The 19,183-nt window shown below is 41.7% G+C and overlaps 1 protein-coding gene across 4 annotated transcripts in view; it reads right to left on the reverse strand.

Moving 5' to 3' along the window:
• Positions 1-11,753: 11,753 nt before the first annotated feature.
• Positions 11,754-19,183, reverse strand: part of ACSL6 (acyl-CoA synthetase long chain family member 6) — a 548,884-nt gene continuing 541,454 nt past the window's right edge. For 3 of the 4 annotated variants that reach the window (XM_086931550.1, XM_086931552.1, XM_086931551.1), the window contains one exon: positions 13,011-14,508. In XM_086931550.1, coding sequence (XP_086787676.1) covers positions 14,368-14,508 — 141 coding nt within the window. In that variant the 3' untranslated portion in view covers positions 13,011-14,367. Of the gene's footprint in view, positions 14,509-19,183 lie in introns of all 4 variants that reach the window. The other variant, XM_086931549.1, reaches the window with a different exon arrangement.

Consider the following 19,183-nt stretch of genomic DNA (forward strand, 5'->3'; position numbering starts at 1 on the left):
AGTCTCTATTTTCGTCAGAGAGTGTGGGCAGCCCAATGTCTTTAAGCAGCTCTTTGTTTTCATCTTCTTAGAACCTGCCGGTCGTTTTATACACTGTTCGGTAATAGTCTGCAAACGTATCTGTGATGGCCTGCGGGTCTGTTATGGGACTGGAGTCACCTCCCTGTATCTCGGGCACTAGTTGTGACGTCCATTCTCCTCTGTAAAGCCATGCAATAAGCTTTCCTGCCTTATCCCCATGTTCATATACCCTGCTCTGGTCCTCTCTACTCTGCGCCCTGGCTCTGTCCCTGGCAATGCTGTTAAACTCATCCTGCCTCAGCTTCAGGAGGTGAAGGTTTTCGGAGGCTACTGCCAGCGTAACCCCTCTTCCGATTTCAGTACTTCTTCCTCCGCCCTCTCAAGATCCGCATGCCTTTCTCTCTCTTTCCCCGCAATCAGGGAAAGCGTTTCTCCCCGTATGACTGTTTTGTATGCCTCCCACAGGGTCTGGGCGGAATCAACTGAGCCCTCGTTTTCCTGGAAATAATTATCTGTGGCTTTTGCAATGTTCTTCCAGGTTGTCGGGTCTTTCAAATAACACGGGTTGATGGGGGCTATTCTACCAACACTCGTATGATCTAGCTCCACTCTCATCCACACAGGAGAGTGATCTGAGATGCCCCGCCCCAGATGTCGAACCTCACAGATAGCGTACACCTGTGCCGCTGGGACAAGGACGTAGTCTATGCATGAAAGACTATGATGTGCGGCCGATATGTGGGTGTATTGTGCCCTTCCTGGGTTATGTGTCTGCCACCCTTCCACCAGCCCCACTGTTTCTAGAAAGTCTGTCAGCCATCTCTGAGCGGTTCTAATGTCACGTGTTGGATACCGGTCTAGTTCACCGGACAGCACTGCATTGAAGTCTCCTCCCGTTATCAGGAGGCCCTTTGGAAATGATAAAAAAATCATGCCCAGGTCTTTGAATGTGTCTGTCTGTAAGCCAGGTGGAACATAGATTGAGACAAATGTAGCCGTCCTCCCCTCCAACTGGCCCGAGACCCCAATATATCTACCTCGTATGTCTTACCAAGTGGACTGTATTGTGAAAGGGAATGAATTATTGATTTGCATACCAACCCCTCGTGACCCAGAGGTGAATCCCGCGTGTGCTACCAACTTATACCCTCCCCTAGGCAGAGCCATACATTTATTTCTGACTAGGTGTGTTTCCTGTAGAAGGATTACATTTGGGGTGTGTCTTCTGATAAACTGGGTGACCATGCCGCGTTTGATCATATCACCCAGTCCATTTACGTTCTAACTGACCCTTGTTTACCGCTCATTATTATTCCTCTTCGGAGGTCGCTCTAGCACTGCTTTTCCCTTAGATGGTGTCGAAGAAATCAATTCTTTGAAAAATTCAAATCTAAGAAACATTACAAACCCCCCCCAACTCCCCCTCCTCCCTGCACCCCTGCTCGCTGAGAACACCCATAACAAATTGGCAGAGTGCCTGTCGCCCGACACACTAATACTAGAAAAGAACTAAAAGCAGTACAGAGGAGGAATGCCAACACTCCATCCCTCAAATCCACATTTTCACAGGCAAATTGTCCCCATATGGTCATAGTATGCTTTTGTTGTAAACGTATCCAGGGCTCCCTCTAGTGTAATTTTCCCGATTCATGCCCTTATATAGGTATAACTTAACATATCCTTATATAGGCATAAGAATTATAACCATATTTAGGCACAGCCAATGCAGTCCAAATACCGATTTGCTACTTCCACTAAGCTCCTAGAGTACAACGAGTTCTTGAAGACAACCAGCCTTCAGCAGTACGGGACTTCCCCCTGCTTCAGTATTGATTTGTCCCAGAACTCCTGGAGCGTGTAAAGAACTTCAAGTTCTTAGTGACGTTATTATGTCCACCCTTACGTCAAACTCGTCACCTTCCAGGTATAAATATATCCACCTCTGCCCTAGCAAACACACAGTGGTTTGGAGCAGATCGACTACTTGCCCGACGCCCTGCTGTAGCGAGTGCCGAAGGAAGCCGACCCTCCTGCTGGCGCACTGAGAGAGACACTGTCTTTTCTCCTGCCGAGAAATCCAGCTCCACTGTTTCCCTTCTACCCTTGTAGGTTACTGGGAGATCGAGTCCTGAGATAGAGATACAAGACCTCCTTCCTTCTATAACCAAGGTACGGAGCTGATTAGACCCTTAGAGAATTCTTGGATAGATTCTTTGCAGAAACTATTTAACTCAAGCTACACCTCACTTACTTCTTCCCTTGTACTAGACTTAGGTTAGGTACACCGGGGTAGGCGTATTTTAGATGCACCAGTTGAGTACTTTTAGTCATTATTTATCATTAGATGTATTTTATCTATTTTATGTATCTTATGGCTTAGAAACCATATCATGCTTTTACAGTCTTATTTCATAATACTCTTTTTACTGTACGTACATTACTTCATAGCAAGTATTACGATTGTTGCAATTAACTTCTCTTGCATGAGAAAGAAGACTGCTCAACAAATAACCTTTTTATTGAAAACGCCCTTCTCTCTATTTCTTTGCAGAAACCCTGGTGAAACGAAGCATGCACGATTGACTGAGTGAAATAGCCATTGATTGTTTCCGCGACTTTGGAGATACAGTCTTTATTGTTGGGGAACAAAGTTGTCATGTTATACGGTTGTCAAAAACGAATCCCTTCTTGTATATTCGAGAAAGATTCTAGTGACATCCGAGCTAGCTGGCATTCACAATTAAGTCTAACATACTCAATAGAGACCTAGTCGACTTCAGTCCTACGTCTAAACTGTGGTTTATGTTATTCCAATGCGCAGAGCCTATTGGGAATATAGAAACAACACTACATGGCGCCCAACGTTTGATAAGGCGATAATTTAACGCTAGATACTAGAGTAACTCAGCCGTGCTTTTCACACAGACCCCTTTTTCCGTAAAAACTCCAATAGACGTCTGGATTGGGTAAAAGGTTAGTATCCGCCAGAAATAAATAGGGCGAGAATCCTATGTATTAGTTTTTGGTTTATTCAACGTTGAAGGATACAGTGTTCAAAAATATTGTGCACCTAATCTTTGTTTCCTTGAAACTTGCTCTGCAAACTTTCTGTCAGCAAAATGACGGAGAGTGACGACGAAAGGAAGAGAGCTAGAATAGCAACTCAACTATTAGCAGAAGACACAAGTCTTCAGCAAAACAACCCGGATGCAGTAATAATCCCGGTAAATGTAAGAAAGAGTGTAACTTACAAACTAATAAATAATGGAGTATCATCGAGAGGTGGTGCAGTCATATTTGTGGTAGAGGCACATGAATATCGGCAGACATATGTATTCTATTCATGGATAACTTTTCCAGCAGCAAATGCTGTGACACGCGAGTTCCACTACTACAAAGCAGAGGAACCTCCAGCGGAATACGTTCCTTTCGAGGACGTTGAAATTCCACTAACTTACCAGGAGCATCAGCTCTGGTTTAATGGCGCCCTAAAACATCGAAATCACATTACCAGGCTCGGTCCACTAGGTAGACCAGGAGCCACATGGCCGGGTCTAGGCAGCTATACACCACATCCTCACATTGAAGAAATGTCAGACAGAGAACTGTTAGCTCAACTAAAACAATTAACAAAAGCATATAGACAATTAGTTCAATTGACGGTACAACCTGCCGCCAAAAATTAAAAGAAACAGATATAGCAGAACAACCTTTTGAACTTGCCAGAATAATTGAAAAATCCTATGAAGAATTAGGTAGAGATAGTTTGGGTGGGAAACCACTAAAACCACAACTAACAGAAAATCCTGAAAAAACTTTCATTAAAAATAGTTTAATTACTCCTAAAAAGAAATGGGAAACTATCAGACAGACTCTTCCTAAAGAGAAACAGTTGCAGTCCAGAGGAAGGTCTACCCAACGGAGCGATAGATCTCCAGATCTTCAGAACGGGGGGGGGGGGGTAGGGCTCCACAACGGGAGCCCTCTGAGAAAAGATATAACCTCAGAAATAGGGATAATTTGAAAAAACCTGACAGATATCAAGATAATGATACATGTCCCTCTCGATCTTTTCAGACTTCCTCACAGAAATCGGAAAGTAGAGGACGGTCAGAACATAAAGAAGAGCGTGTCAAGTCTAAAGACAAGGAACCCGCTCACCAAAGTAAAAAATCTCCATTTTCCAAAAAGAACGTAGCATGTATAAAGATAAAACATGCCGAGGATCCTGAGGACACAACTCAAGAATGGAGAGTGGGCCCAAACAATGCTAGGCAGCGCAGCAGAAGTGACCATAGCTCGCAAGATCCAGATGAATCTTCTGGAGACAGTGGACACGAATGAGTACATTCAGGTGGAAACTGCAGACACCAGAGTTAGTGTACCCCATAAATTATATGAAATAACATTGCGTATAGAAGGGGTCATAATTAGGAAAATAAGAACTCTCATTTGGGAGAAGCTATCTAAAGGCTATGATATTCTTCTAGCTGAGAAAGACTGGCCACCAAAATGTATTAGGGAGTGCCCACATGGCGAACAAATGATTATGTCTGCCTTCTCAAATCATATTCCAATTCATAAAAAATACACATATGCAAGAAAATGGGCATTGGCCCAAGCCCCTGCATTATATAAAAATCATGTAGGATGGGATGAGGAATCCCCTCACCATAAAATCCAGTAAAAAAATCAACCTACTGCACAAAGGCAGTATCCTGTTAAGCAAGAAGCTAAAAAACAAGCCAGGGAGATCTTAGATCAACTTGAGTACCAGGGGGTGATTGAAACATGCACCTCACAAATGAACAATCCTTTGTTTACTGTCTCCAAACCAGACAATTCATATTGTCTAGTATTGGACTACAGACACTTAAACGCTTGATGCAAAACATTTGCAGTACAAAATTCACACAGTGCAGCACTAATGAATAACATTGTGCACAAAAAATATAAAACAACATCAGATATTTCAAATGGTTTCTTCTGTCAAAACATTGCACCAGAAAGCAGGTATTGGACCGCTTTCTCAAGTATGGGGGCCCAGAGGCAATTTTGCCTGCTCTGCGGAGAAGAATGCGTGTTAGACATCTGTCTCTCACTTCCATCAGAAGTACCTATGGATGTCGATACTTTGCTTGGTTCGGTAACGGCTCATACAACGTGTTGTCCCCAGCGGCTACCAATTCTGATGACGGCATTCGTTGAGACCTCACCATTACGACTAGGTGGCGGTGAGGTACGAGATGAAAGATGCACACAGGTACATCTTTCTGTGAACATTACTGATCCAGATCACTCTGACGGTAATGCATCTCACATATGCACTATTTCTACTTTTTCGGAAATGGCCCAACTTTCACCTACTGTGGTAGACAAATTCTTTACCAGCCTATCTGAGTTACTGTTTTCTCCTAACAACGAGAATAACTCTTGAGAAACGAGCACACAGCGTTCCCTGAACTTTGATTTCGGCCTTCAGTTTTGATAAACAGAACTTCTAAAATTTTGAACTATTTTTTACTACAACAAAATTATTTTTTCTCAATACCAAAATATTTACCTTTTTTTGGCACAGAGTAATCTGCTTAATGTAGAACTATTCTTAGAGAACAAGATTTCTATTTTTTGATACCTAGAGACAATATTTAAACTTAGCCTCTGGCATATGTACAGTATTATATAAATCTGTGATGAAATGGTCTCGACCTTCTCTTCTGTATTAAGAGCCATTTCATCAATGTAATTTCGTGAATCATTCAGCTAGCATTTCAAAATGTAAAACTATATGCATTATTCGAATTTTACCACTGCTTAGAAAACTTACAGTACAATACTCATTTTTCGTGTACAAACCATTTCAAATGCATTTTATGAATGTTTGGGGTGGGATTGTAAACACATGCTTAGAAATGTTATAACTGCTTAGAATGTAGTAAAGACGGACGTTCTACGTGGAGTGGGTGTTGTAAACGTATCTAGGGCTCTAGTGTAATTTTCCCGATTCATGCCCTTATATAGGTATAACTTAACATATCCTTATATAGGCATAAGAATCATAACCATATTTAGGCACAGCCAATGCAGTCCAAATACGGCATGGCTACTTCCACTAAGCTCCTAGATTACAACGAGTTCTTGACGAGAACCAGCCTTCAGCAGTCCAGGACATCCCCCTGCTTCAGTATTGATTTGTCCCAGAACTCCTGGAGCGTGTAAAGAACTTTGAGTTCTTAGTGACGTTATTATGTCCACCCTTACGTCAAACTCGGCACCTTCCAGGTATAAATATACCCACATCTGCCCTAGCAAACACACAGGGGTTTGGAGCAGATCGACTAACTACTTGCCCAACGCCCTGCTGTAGCGAGTGCCGAAGGAAGCCGACCCTCCAGCTGATGCACTGAGAGAGACGCTTTCTTTTCTCCTGCCGAGAAATCCAGCTCCAGTGTTTCCCTGCTACCCTTGCGGGTTACTGTGAGATCTTGAGAGAGAGATACAAGACCTCCTTCATTCTATAACCAAGGTACGGAGCTGATTAGACCCTTAGAGAATTTTTGGATAGATTCTTGGCAGAAACTATTTAACTCAAGCTACACCTCACTTACTTCTTCCCTTGTACTAGACTTAGGTTAGGTACACGGGGGTAGCCTATTTTAGATGCACCAGTTGAGTACTTTTAGTCATTATTTATCATTATATGTATTTTATCTATTTTATGTATCTTATGGCTTAGAAACCATATCTTGCTTTTACAGTATTATTTCATAATACTCTTTTTACTGTACGCACTTCCCTTCATAGCAAGTATTACAATTGTTGCAATTCTTCGCTTGCATGAGAAAGAAGACTGCTCAATAAATAACCTTTTTATTGAAAACGCCTGTCTCTCTATTTCTATGCAAAAACCCTGGTGAAACTAAGCATGCACGATTGACTGAGTGAAATAGCCATCTATTGTTTCCGCGACTCTGGAGATCCATTCTTTATTCTTGGGGAACAAAGTTGTCATGTTATATGGTTGTCAAAAACTAATCCCTTCTTGTATATTCAAGCAAGTTTCTAGTGACCTCTGAGCTAGCTTGCATTCACAATTAAGTCTAACATACTCAATAGAGACCTAGTCGACTTCAGTCCTACGTCTAAACTATCGTTTATGTTATTCCAATGCGCAGAGCCTATTGGGAATATAGGAACTACACTACACTTTGCTAAATTGCATTAGTTTGACGAGAGCTCATGTTCAACCATGGGGTCTTATGACCCTTGTACCTGAACATGTTCATGCAGGCCGCATGTATATTCTCCAATTTTCAGTCGTGTTCCTACGTCGCTGAATCTTCGCCTTGGTCACGCCCCCCGGAGCCACTGGCATGACGACTGTCCAGCTAGTCAGAGTTAATCTCAGGTTTGTCGAAGAACCATGCCCTCCCCTCAACCTCAACACGCGGACGCGCCTGGAACATCATGGCATATTTAAGTTCCTTGTCCCTGAGTTTCTTTTTGACGGCGAGGAAGGTCCTTCGCGGCCTCTGCACCAACTGCGTCAAATCAGGAAAGAAAGAGAGGGCAGCATTTTCATAGCATGGGGGGGGGTGCCGCTCTGGCATATTGCAGGATAGCAGCCCTGTCTCTGAAGTTTAGGACCCATGCAATCAGCGGGCGCGGTGGGGCCCCGGGTTTGGATCGCCCACCCAGTACCCTGTACGCACGTTCAATGGAGAAGAATTTCCCCAGACCTTTGGACTTGAGGTGGTTCAGGATAAGGTCTTTCACAAACAGGTCTGGAGCCGGTCCTTCCGATTTTTCAAGCACTCCCAGGATGCGGACGTTATTGCGTCTGGACCTCCCTTCATAGTCATCCAACTTACTTTCGGCTGTATCACAGAAAGATTTGAGATCATGTACTTCCTGCTGGAGCTGTGACACGTCGTCCGTCAGACTGGTCGTCCTGATATCCAGGGATTTGACTTTTTCATTTACTTTAGTAAGATCTGCCCGCACGAGGTTCACTTCTATGGATATTGTGTCCATTTTGTGTTCCAGAGATTCCATTTTGTGCTCTAAAGATGACTTACCCCCTTCTATGGCGGCCATAACATCTTGCATGGTCCGCTCCGGAGCGGAGCCTGCGGAATCCCCCACCATTTTAAGGGCTTGACGCGGATCCGTCGGCGAGCCTTTGGGCAGGGTATAGCGGTCCAATTTGTTCCTTTGGACCAGCCTCATTCCCTTGGTCATCCTGGGCTGGCTCCTATCCGTGTCCGCCTTGCTCGCCATATGTCCACTGGGTCTCAGGGCACTCATGTGGCGCTTGGTCGGGGGCCTTTGCTGCCAGCAATTGAAGGGCCAGCGTATACAGGGGGGCCCTCCGTGCATAGGTCTGTCCAGCGGGGGCAGCCCGTCTGACTGGGCGCGGAGAACCCAGGCGGCACGCCAATGTCCAGTACTTATGTATTGTAAGGTTGTTTCCAACTATTCCGGGCTGTCTGAAGCACACTGGGTCGTCACAGCTGCTAATATTGCTCTGGCAGGCAGAGCGTGTCTCGAACAATCAAAGGATGCCAGGGGGAGCCCCCGCACAGGGTAGGTGTCCACCGGCGGATAGACAAAGGTTCCACTCACCCACACCGGGCTCAAAGCAGCCACCTCTCCTCACATACGTCTCAGCTTCTCCTCATAACTGGAGACCTGCTCTGATGAGCCCCGGTCTCACTTAAGCACCATTGCGGGCCCACAATTTGGGCCGAAGCGTCGCACACGGCCGCAGGAAGGCAGGCGGGCGGTGCGGGAAAAATAGGTTGTCCGGTCCCGTTCACGGCCTCTCCCAGCAAACACCGCAATCAACAGAAGGGGGAAGTGGGAGACACTCGCTCTCACCCCGCAGGTGGGTCGTCAGGGCGCTGGCTGCACCAGGGCTCCGCGGCAATTCCAGGCTATACACAGTTATTGAAGGCACTTCCATGCTCCGACCTGGAGGAGGGGGGGCAAGGGGGGGAGGGGAACACTATTCTCCACCCGGTTGCAATCTGTTTGTCGCCACAGGAGGCAAAATTCAGCAGCGACTGGGAGCTCTGCCCCAACCTGCGACTTCCGGTCTGGGCCGCCAACTTTGCCCAACGCTCCCGCCGCAGTACACTAACTCCAGGCCCTGTCCAAAGATTCATGGACAGGCCCAAGTAAGCGGAGCCCGTCTCTCCGGCTCCATGTGGCGTCGTGAAGCCTGGGTCACGGCAGTCAGCACCGTTTGCTCTCTACTTGGTGTCGCAGACCTTTAGGGGCAGGATGGACAGTAGGATGTTAGGCTTAGGGGGACGGCAGTTGCGGAGCCGAGGTCTCAAGCGGCCATCTTGGTCCGACGCTTGGCTCCTCCCCCTCTTGATCCTTTTGTAAACCCAGAATGGAACACCTGAGTAAACTCTTAGTGGGCCAAGAAGGGGATTTTGTTTTCCTATCAGATGGGTCTCTTGGAGGAACAGAATGTCTGCCAGTAATCTCTTGGCAATTCGAAGGACTACTGTTCTCTTAACCTTCTTAAGAAAACCATTCACATTCCAGGATGAGATATGAAGGAGTTTGCCCTGCTCTGTGCCAGTATGATCAACCATAGGGGAGAGAGGTAACATCAGTGTTGATGGGCGTGGGCACGATGGTGGGAGTATGCAGCAGCGCCATCAACTGGAACAGGTAACAATAACAATATCCCAATCCTTGCCACCCAATACTGAGAGAACATGAAGCATCTGTTGCAAGACAGACTACAAACTGGTGCCAGCAGGGCACTGTGGGGTCATCTTCCAACAATATCCCAAATTGTTAGCATCATCGCTTCTTAGTCGCAAGGTCCCAGTGGAGATCAGTTTTCGGGCCTGTGGCAGCCGGATAATGAAAAATTAGCAGGCGGTGGCACAGAACTATTCTAAGCTGAGGCCACCATCATCGGGAAGAAGCCATGAACCCCTAGAAATCTGCCTTAAGGAGAGACTCAGCATGGAAATCTCTCTTTAGGAAGAGAGCGAAACCACTGTATCAGAAGACTGGATGCCATACTGATCTCTGCAGTTTGAAGAGATTTGGAAGCAGTGTTTGATAAGGAAGAAAATTAAGAAGGAATCATCCAGTAAAATTCTAGACACTTGGGTGAAGAGTCGGAAATTAGAGGTTTTAGCATTAAACCTTGCCTTTTACATTGGCAGAGGATTAAAGGGGGAGACTGATAGTTATAAGCATATTGGTCTCAATGGAATGATTTCAAATAGGAGATTTGAAGCTGGACGTTTGCAGGGTAAACAAAAAGAATAATTTGTTTATAAAGTCACATGATTTAGTTTGTGAGTAAGTAGAGCCCTTGACCAATCATAGTCTGCAAGTAGAGGTCTGGAATTTGCAATCCCTGAGTAGGCAGATACCTGGACCAATTTGAGCACCGCAGGTGTTGGGTATCAGCCATTCATCAACCCTTCAGGTCGTTAGAAACTTCCATGATATGGAACTTTGAAATAAAGACACTACTTTCCTGTTTCCTAACTAGCTGTATACCTGAAAGTGTTTGCCTTACAGGCAAAGATGCACAGCAGGCCTAGATTTTGATTTTGAGAGCAGCACAAAATGCAGTAGAAACATAAAAGACTTTGCCCATGGAACAGCACTGTTCAGTTTCATGTTTTTTAAAAGAAATCTCCCGAATTTTCACTGTATTTTTATACATCCCCCCAAAAAATCTGTTTTTCTAATGCTTTTCATAGGATGAATGACCACCCGCAAATATTCTTATTTTATAAACTTATTTTCATTATGTATGTTAGGCTTCTCCTCTGATAACGTTCCATTTTCTAGAGCTATCACCTAAGTTTCCATCCATTTTTTCACTAACTAACCCCTTGCGCGCTGCGCAAATTCTTCCGCTGTGCGCCTGAATCAGCGAGTGGGCCGTATTCGGACGGCTCCCGGACGTCTTCCGCACATGCCTACCATCACGTGGGATGACCGGGGGCCGTCCGCAGCGCCAAAGGGGTTAAAATCTTTATACTAAAGGGACTCGTGTACTTTCAGATGACAATGTTGTTGATCTATTTTCAACTGCTCACGCCTCTTCTTTATGGACTATATCAAAGCTTAGACACTCAGCAAAAATGTAAAAAGTTACTTTGATTATTGTGACAAAGTTTAACCATTTGAGGGAATCCCAGAGGTGTAAGAGGTCAGATGAGTTGCTGCTCTAATGGCCCTTTTTATTCTGCAGGATAAGGGTTATTAATGCCATCTGGTGTGGAACATCTTACACAAACACGAACTCTAACTAATATTCACACCCATTCACACTATCATAGTAATCCACCAGGAACTAAAGGAAATGGTAAGTAAATGTAAACCCTAACAATGAAAAGGTGGGCCCTTTTATATATAATTGAAAGTGCATCCTACAATACAAAAGCACTGTATTACTGGTGCCAAGAGATCATACACTGCTATACTTGAAGAACAAATGTGAAACTTGAACCATCATGGTATTTCAAAGTGATGCTAAAGGGAACTGTGAAAAACATTGAGGAATATCATAAAAAGAAGTAGACCTTTAATTTTAAGTAATAGTGAATGGGTTCATAGAAAGACTGAAAGTATTACACATACTTTGAATTTAGAAAGGCTTAACCAATGTCTGATATATGCTTTGTGTCAGGACACTGAAAAAATAACATTCAAACCAAAGGATATTAGGAGAAAAGAGAAGGTCTGATTCATCTTGAACTTTATTGTTTGAAACACAAGACCTGAAAAAATACAGTGCATTCCATTGTCTCATTTCTATTAACATTATGCTGGAATGGATAACCATAAAACAAATACGTACTTGTGGGGTGATGTCATTGATGACCATAGGAAAGAATGAAGTAAAACAAATAACAAATACATACATGTCATTTTCATCACATTATCTTGTAGCTCACAAGTATTGTTCATTGAAAATAACAACATAAATATTTGAAATGTTTGAAATGTTTATTTGGTTAGTCATTTCTTCTCACTCGTCCAGTATTCACAACAAACATATATCGTCATGAGTAACTAACTAACCACCCACCGAAATGTGGGTATTATTAGAAATTTTCTAGTTAGTGCATAACACCCTTTTGACTTCAACAGGCACGCATAATATAGGGAATTTTTTTAAAAATAAAGTTTTTCTGCATATAAGCCAAAAACAGCCCTGCCATGTGCAACCTTAAAACTATAGTGGTTGTTCTGTTTCCTTACAAAAGGATGCAGAAACGCCATACTATCTTTTAGATACATGCCTATTTTTAACAAACAATTTAAAAAAAATTACTACATTGTTTTTACATATATATAAAGTGAGATATGATTAAAGTGTTAAGCCTTTTGCCTCATTAAATAATGAATACCCTTCAGGGTATTTCATATTATTATTGCAGGTCTGAAATCAATGTTGGCTTTTGGTATAAAGTGAAGGGCTTAATGTGAAATATTTCCATGCAAAAATAGTAGTACATTTGTTTCCAGTTTACATTCATTTTGCATTGCAGTATATTAATCTATACAAATTAGTCACATTTGTGCTTTTTCACAAAATGGAAATTAAAAAACTTTTGGTTTATGTTACTATTTTAACAACCCTACATTTTATTTACTGGTATATACAGCACTGTTATATTCAGTGAGCATCGGACCATACATCCTAATATTTTGGGAACACCGCCGTTTGAAGTGGCTGACACACAATTGTGAATACTGCTTTGTAGCTATTTTTAACATGGTCCTTTAATGTGCAAAAAAACAACACTGTCCGGAGCATTTCTATTCATCATAAAACGTGATTCGAGTCCATATTGCTATTATTTACATATCATTTAACAGAATGTTTTGAAAACTTTTTTCACAAACTAAACAGTGCCAGAAATATACAGAATGCTGAGTTAATGCTCTTTTGTGATATTACGCTTCAGAATGACAAGAAACTATTTCATGAGTGGAACAACTGAATACATTTTATTCTAGATGTGTTTAACAGATTTACGTGTCTCCGACACCATCTATAATAGAATCACAGACCCATTCAACGTGGCTAACAATCAGCAAGGAGAAGTCAAAAGTGATTGAAATGCTGTGATTGTGCAAGAAACAATGGCTTTAAAAATCACCAGAGAGCCATCTAAAAGGCAACTAACATGTGAGTCCTATATCTTGGAGTTCTTTTAGCATTTGCAGGAAGTGAGAAAGGTCACATAGACTGACATTGTCACTATCTGAAAAGTTCTGGTTTTTGGGATGTTTGTACTACTTGACCAGTACTGAAGAAAGTATCATTTGTATCTGATTCAAAAGACAAATAGAATACTGCATATTGGAAAACAATGGAAGCAAATTAAATTGAACTTACACTGTCATCCAACTTGATACAGTTGTAAACAATAGTCAAGCAATCATCAGGGAGCATGGGTGCAATGTGTAAAGTGTACTCTGTTGGTCGTAGGTATTTCTAACATAGAAAACTGTATTTTGCAGGTCAAGTATTTTTTTTTAACTTATTTCACTGAGGTGCTTACTGGGAATGCTATTGGTGGGCAAGAAAGAACAGCAGTATGAAGAGAAGAAGTACAGGCATTGTAATTTGTTTACTAATAAACTTGGAAGTACACCAGTAAGATATTTACAACATTTTCAGTGCCTTAATCACAAACGTGTCAATATATTACATTCAATGAAAATTAAACTATATCCCATATACAATAGTTAACTTTCTACCAATAGAGTTGTGTAAAAAGTAATTTATATTCTGCACAGTATAAAATGGATAGTTTTTGCTTTTACATAAATCACTCAAAAGTCCAGCTTCAGCTGCTGTGTCAAACGTTACACATGGTTATGGGTGATTTCGGCAACAGTTACAGGAATGTTATTTTCAAATAGATTCTGTATTACATCTTTAATCAGATATCTTCATACTCACCGTATTTCCATTTTTATCTACAGTAACGTTATGTTTAGTACCATTTGGTCTATTGTATAGATATTTAGTATAATGTGTTTTAAAAGACTTGTTGCTATTCACTGCATTTCAATGTAATCTGTAAATATCATTTTCAGTCACATGGCATTGCAATACACACTTGCACAGAACGTGATGTGAGACTGTGAAAAATAGGGATAAGGTTAATTTAACCATGGAAAGTCATTGCTTGACATTATCTGTCCTGTGGTCATCTTGTTGTCACAGGTCTAAGATAAAACCAGGATGCTCATCTGCTGTAGGAATTTCTTGCATGGTATAAAATAATAATCTTGGATTCTTAGAAAGTCAATTGTTAAGAAATTGCTGGTGAAACTTTAAATTGATGTGGTAGAATAAAGCTCTTCTATCTGTTTTTTAAAGTAATCCCTTAGCTCAGGTCTTTTGGCCTTCAGCGTTGGTGTCAACAAACCATTTTGCACTGAGAACATATCAGAATGGATATGAATTGCTTTAACCTAAAACACAAAAAAGATAATTGTATTAAGCTTGAAAGGCACACAAATGATCATGTCATATAAACAGAAACACATACAAAATATTGAATATGTTGTTCCTTCAACAAATGAAGTGTGCTTATTTATCATGACTTTATTTCAGTTTGGACAATATTAGTTTTATGTATTGTGCAACTTAGCAGCTCTCCCTTGTGTTGTCATTTTTAAATCCATTTGCTTCTTGAGTACTTTTAGACAAGTTATCTCCGTTTTTCTTTCGTTCTTTTTTTAAAAGTAGGGAATCCCCATTCTCATACCATTCACCCTTTGACCTCCCTTTCTTGCCTCTTTTTTTTGTTACTTCTTTTTTATTCTGGTGATATTGCATCACTTGTTGACCTTTAGTAGTCTAGAAAATGTCTTCACTACTTCCATTAAGGTTGTGTGCACCATATGAAAAGACTCGCTTAAATGCTGAACTTCCGTTTGCAAATTGAAATACTAGGTTAGTCAGCGCAGCTAATAGTTTGGATACTTCCATTTTCAAATAAATAAATTTGAGGTATAAAGACAGCAATTCTATTCTCAAATTCAGTAGCATTCTTTTCTACTCCATTAGCAACAACATATTTAATTGTGCTTCCTCAAGATAAGACACAAGCCAAAAGAAGATATTAAGTCGCAGAAGTAACCTTATGTCTACCACTGCACCTACTAAATAGTAAAAAGCAGTTTTAGAGTGATCAGAAACACCAATAATCTGCAGTAAAAATGATTATATGTACATTTTCCTGATACTCATTTATTGAGGATATATTCTAAAGCATACCTTGTTTTTACTATTCAGTGGGTTGATATAACAAGTTGCACTTTGGGCTTGCAATTGATAAGCTTATGATGTGATCACATGGAGCAATATGACCTTAAGTAGTTGGGTGTCATGGATGGATAGTTTTTTTATTTTATAATTCTTGTATAAACACCTAGATTAGTTCAAATACAACATAAATAAAAACTGACAGAAATAGTAAACGTTGATGCATTAAAAGGTGCATTGTGTTTAAATGGGGGGGACGAAAATATCACTTCAAAATAATTGGAGAAGCACAATTCACTACTAATTACAAACACTTTGCCATTTCCTAAATAATCATGAATTCTTGTCAAAAACAATAAAGGAGTCACAGCTTGTTTCAATGGATTTAACATTGAAAAAGACATTCAACTCACCCAATGTTGCACATCCCTCTCTAATATGGCAGCAGGAATAACTAGCGGACATCTACGTTTTTGTACCACAACCAGTGTTGTCACATAGTAATGTTGGCAAAAACAATGTTTGTGTTAGGTAAACGATCTATCCTATTTCCTAAATACCTTTTCATGTCCAGTGTGAGAATAATACTGTAATTAGAGGATACCCTTTTGGTAAGCAGGAGTCAAGTAGCCAGTTCATGTAGATTGACAGGTTGTAGGTTTTTTTGAAGAAGCTATAGGTTCGGTTACAGGTTACTAGTTACACAGTAAAGCACACCACCAGGAGCAGCCTCCTCTCTGTTCAGCCCACTCTCTTTAACTACCTCACTTATTGAGGCACTCACCAACATTCCATGACATCACACACTGGCTGAGAAGCAGGCAACAAAGATTCTAAGGAAAGAATGCATTCCAACCAACAGCAGGTTATAACACATCTCTTTCCCTAAGAAAATAATAAAAATGCAACACAACTAATGAAAATACAAACAGACCCTTAACAGACCATGGCTTAGATAAGCCCTAAAAAAATTCACAGTTTAGTTGCATATGACCTCATCCATCAAAACCAAAATATACCCACATACAGGTCACACAGAACCCATCAACACAAAGGATGCGCCATACCAGGAACAATATTTCCACTCCAGTGATACACATGTAATCCACAGACTGATTATAGCACTCACTTACAGGACCAGGCACTGTTCTACACCTACTCTACTGCCAGCCGATCAGTCACAAGACTAAGGATGTAAGGTAAACAGGTATACTCCACACACCCCTTACACTCATCCCTCTACTGACTACTCTAACAGGAACAGGGACCAGCATTAGACATTCACTCAACAAAACTCCTGCACACTCTTACAGGAGCAGAAATGCAAAACACAATACAACTAGATATTGTATATAACCATTCAGCATTAAATTGCATGCAACCCCTATTAAAAAAATTCTACTGACAACTTCATTCAAACTGGAGGAAAAGAAAACATATACTGTGGTAGCAAATTCAGTGTGGCATTTCAAAATAAGCTCTAGTAACAAATACAAAGTCATCCACTTTGGTGAGCGACATCCACCCGAACATACAACTTAGAATCCTGAGCGTAGATCCAATACTGCTGTGATCACAGGCTTCCGGCAACGCAATCTCCAAAATGGCCACTGGAAATTCCATACGGAATGAGGAAGGCAACATACCAGTGCTCAGCGTGCTCGTGATGATGACATCATCAAAGACTCCTTTGAAGAGGGAAGGTGCTGAAGGTGTTGTTGAGAACCAAAACAGAGCGGAGGAGGAGAGAACCAGACCAGAGCGAGGGCTCAACACCCTAATATGCTAACGTTCACTGAAAATAATGTTCACACTATATTATGGAAATGTGTGTAATGTGTCACTGGACCTCATGCCAATTGCTTTAAACCATCTGTAATCTGTGATGCTGTTTTGGTTAACAATAAAAAGATATATATATTTTTTTTAAATCAAACCAGTTCATTCATCCCCAGGACAGAGAGGATACTGTGATGACCCCTGCCACGACCCTGGAGGGCCATGGCCTCAGGCAAGTCCCCTTATTTCATTCTTTTCACTGATGGTGGTGGTCTGGGAGTAAAGGGACCACACAGGGGCACAAATAAAACATCCAAACTGAGACCCCAAAGTGCGGCCCCCGTCAAGGGAAGCACAGTTTCCGGAGGACTATGGCTCCGTGACCGAGTTACACTTGAACTTGTTCAAGCAAGCTACATCTAATAAATCGACCTGCCCCCTTGCGAACAGATTGAATAAACAGGGCAGCCTTCAGTTGACCTGTGCCAAAATCCCTACAATTAATGTAAATTATTGATGAAGAACAGTACATAATCTGACCACGAGTCAGAAGAATTCTGATTTCAGGAAGCTCCTTTTCCGTCCTGATGATGATCTAGATTCATATAGATCGAAACGTCGTCGACCAGTACAAGAAAATTCCTTTGTTTTAGTGTATATATTTATGTGGATTTACCTTGTTATCGTGTGATGTCTTGTTTCACTTTGGTCACTTATGTCACGTCCTGCACACTGTCACTTTTGTGAGCACCTGGAACCTTTTTACGAGTACTTAAATTACAAATAAATGAATACTGTTTAAATTCCCTATGTATTTTGCTCCTTAGCGTGAATTTACTAAACGCTTTCACTATTCTTTTGTGATCCTGTTGGACAGCTGTTGAACCATTGCCTATTTATATACAAATAAAACATAAGCACAAAGGAGAGAGCACCTAACTGGGATGTGGTGACAGCACGGTGACTGGGTGATTTACTTATAGTTGCCAAATTTCGAGCAAGTCTTTACTGTTTTGTTTTGAGGGGCTCTCTATACATCCTGAAGGGACTTGGACCAGAGAAATACAGGAAAGACCCCCAGAGTAGACCTCAAAGGAGGAAGATTTATTTGTGAGCAAAAAGGAGAACACTTTTGTTTGTCTGAAATACCACCACAGAAACTTTCATGAGAATTGTTTTAAAATCTTCATTACAATATAATATACGTTTAACCTGCTCCTTGGTGTAGATATTAGTTCTATAGAGGTCGGAAGAGTGACCACAGTGGTGTCGGAAGTGGCATCAATCATCAAAGACCAATATGACACAACCGATTACCATGGAGGCCATGGCCACTCAGGTGGCCAAGGGCCAGAGACATTTGCAATTATTAATCGAACAACAAAATCAAAATGCCCAGAGAGAGAGAGAGGCGTTTCAGACAGCTCTAAACAGCTGGCTGCCGTTTTGACTGCAAACCAACAAGTTAAAGACACTGCCATATTGCGTCTTACTGACTATCTTGAGTGTCAGAGTTCACCCGAACGTCGCGGGCTATGTCCTACGAAATTTCCACGAGGATGACCCCGATTCTTTTTTTGTTAATTTTGAATGGGTAGTGACAACTGCAACTTGGCCCTCAGAGAGGCGGGCCAGTACATTGTCTGTCTTTTGTCAGGAGAACTTCAGGCAGCATATCAGGCCACCAATCATGCTGGTGTCACCGCCTATACAGACATAAAAAGGTTGGGGTGTGACCAAGAAAATTATAGAAGTTGTTTCTGCAAGGAGAAGTGGATGGCGGGAGACAACCCCAGGGCTCTGAACTATAGGATTAAGGATCTAAGAAACCAGTGGCTACAAACTACCTCTACCTCAATTGAGGAGGTTACTGAAAAAATCGACTTAGAACAATATTTGGAGGCACTATTCGCTAACGCAAGATCTTGGGTAAAACAACACCCACACCTAACTGTACAATCTGCTGTGGAGTTGGCCTGTGCGTACCACAGGGCTCCAGAATTCTGAGTATATCCTATAAAAGCCCCAACTGTTGTCCCTAAAGGCCTACCTAGGCTGGATGGAACCTGATGAGAAAACAGAATGCCGGTACTGGACAAA

The sequence above is a fragment of the Lissotriton vulgaris genome, chromosome 7, assembly GCF_964263255.1.
Source record: "Lissotriton vulgaris chromosome 7, aLisVul1.2, whole genome shotgun sequence".
In the NCBI taxonomy this organism is placed as follows: Eukaryota; Metazoa; Chordata; class Amphibia; order Caudata; family Salamandridae; genus Lissotriton; species Lissotriton vulgaris.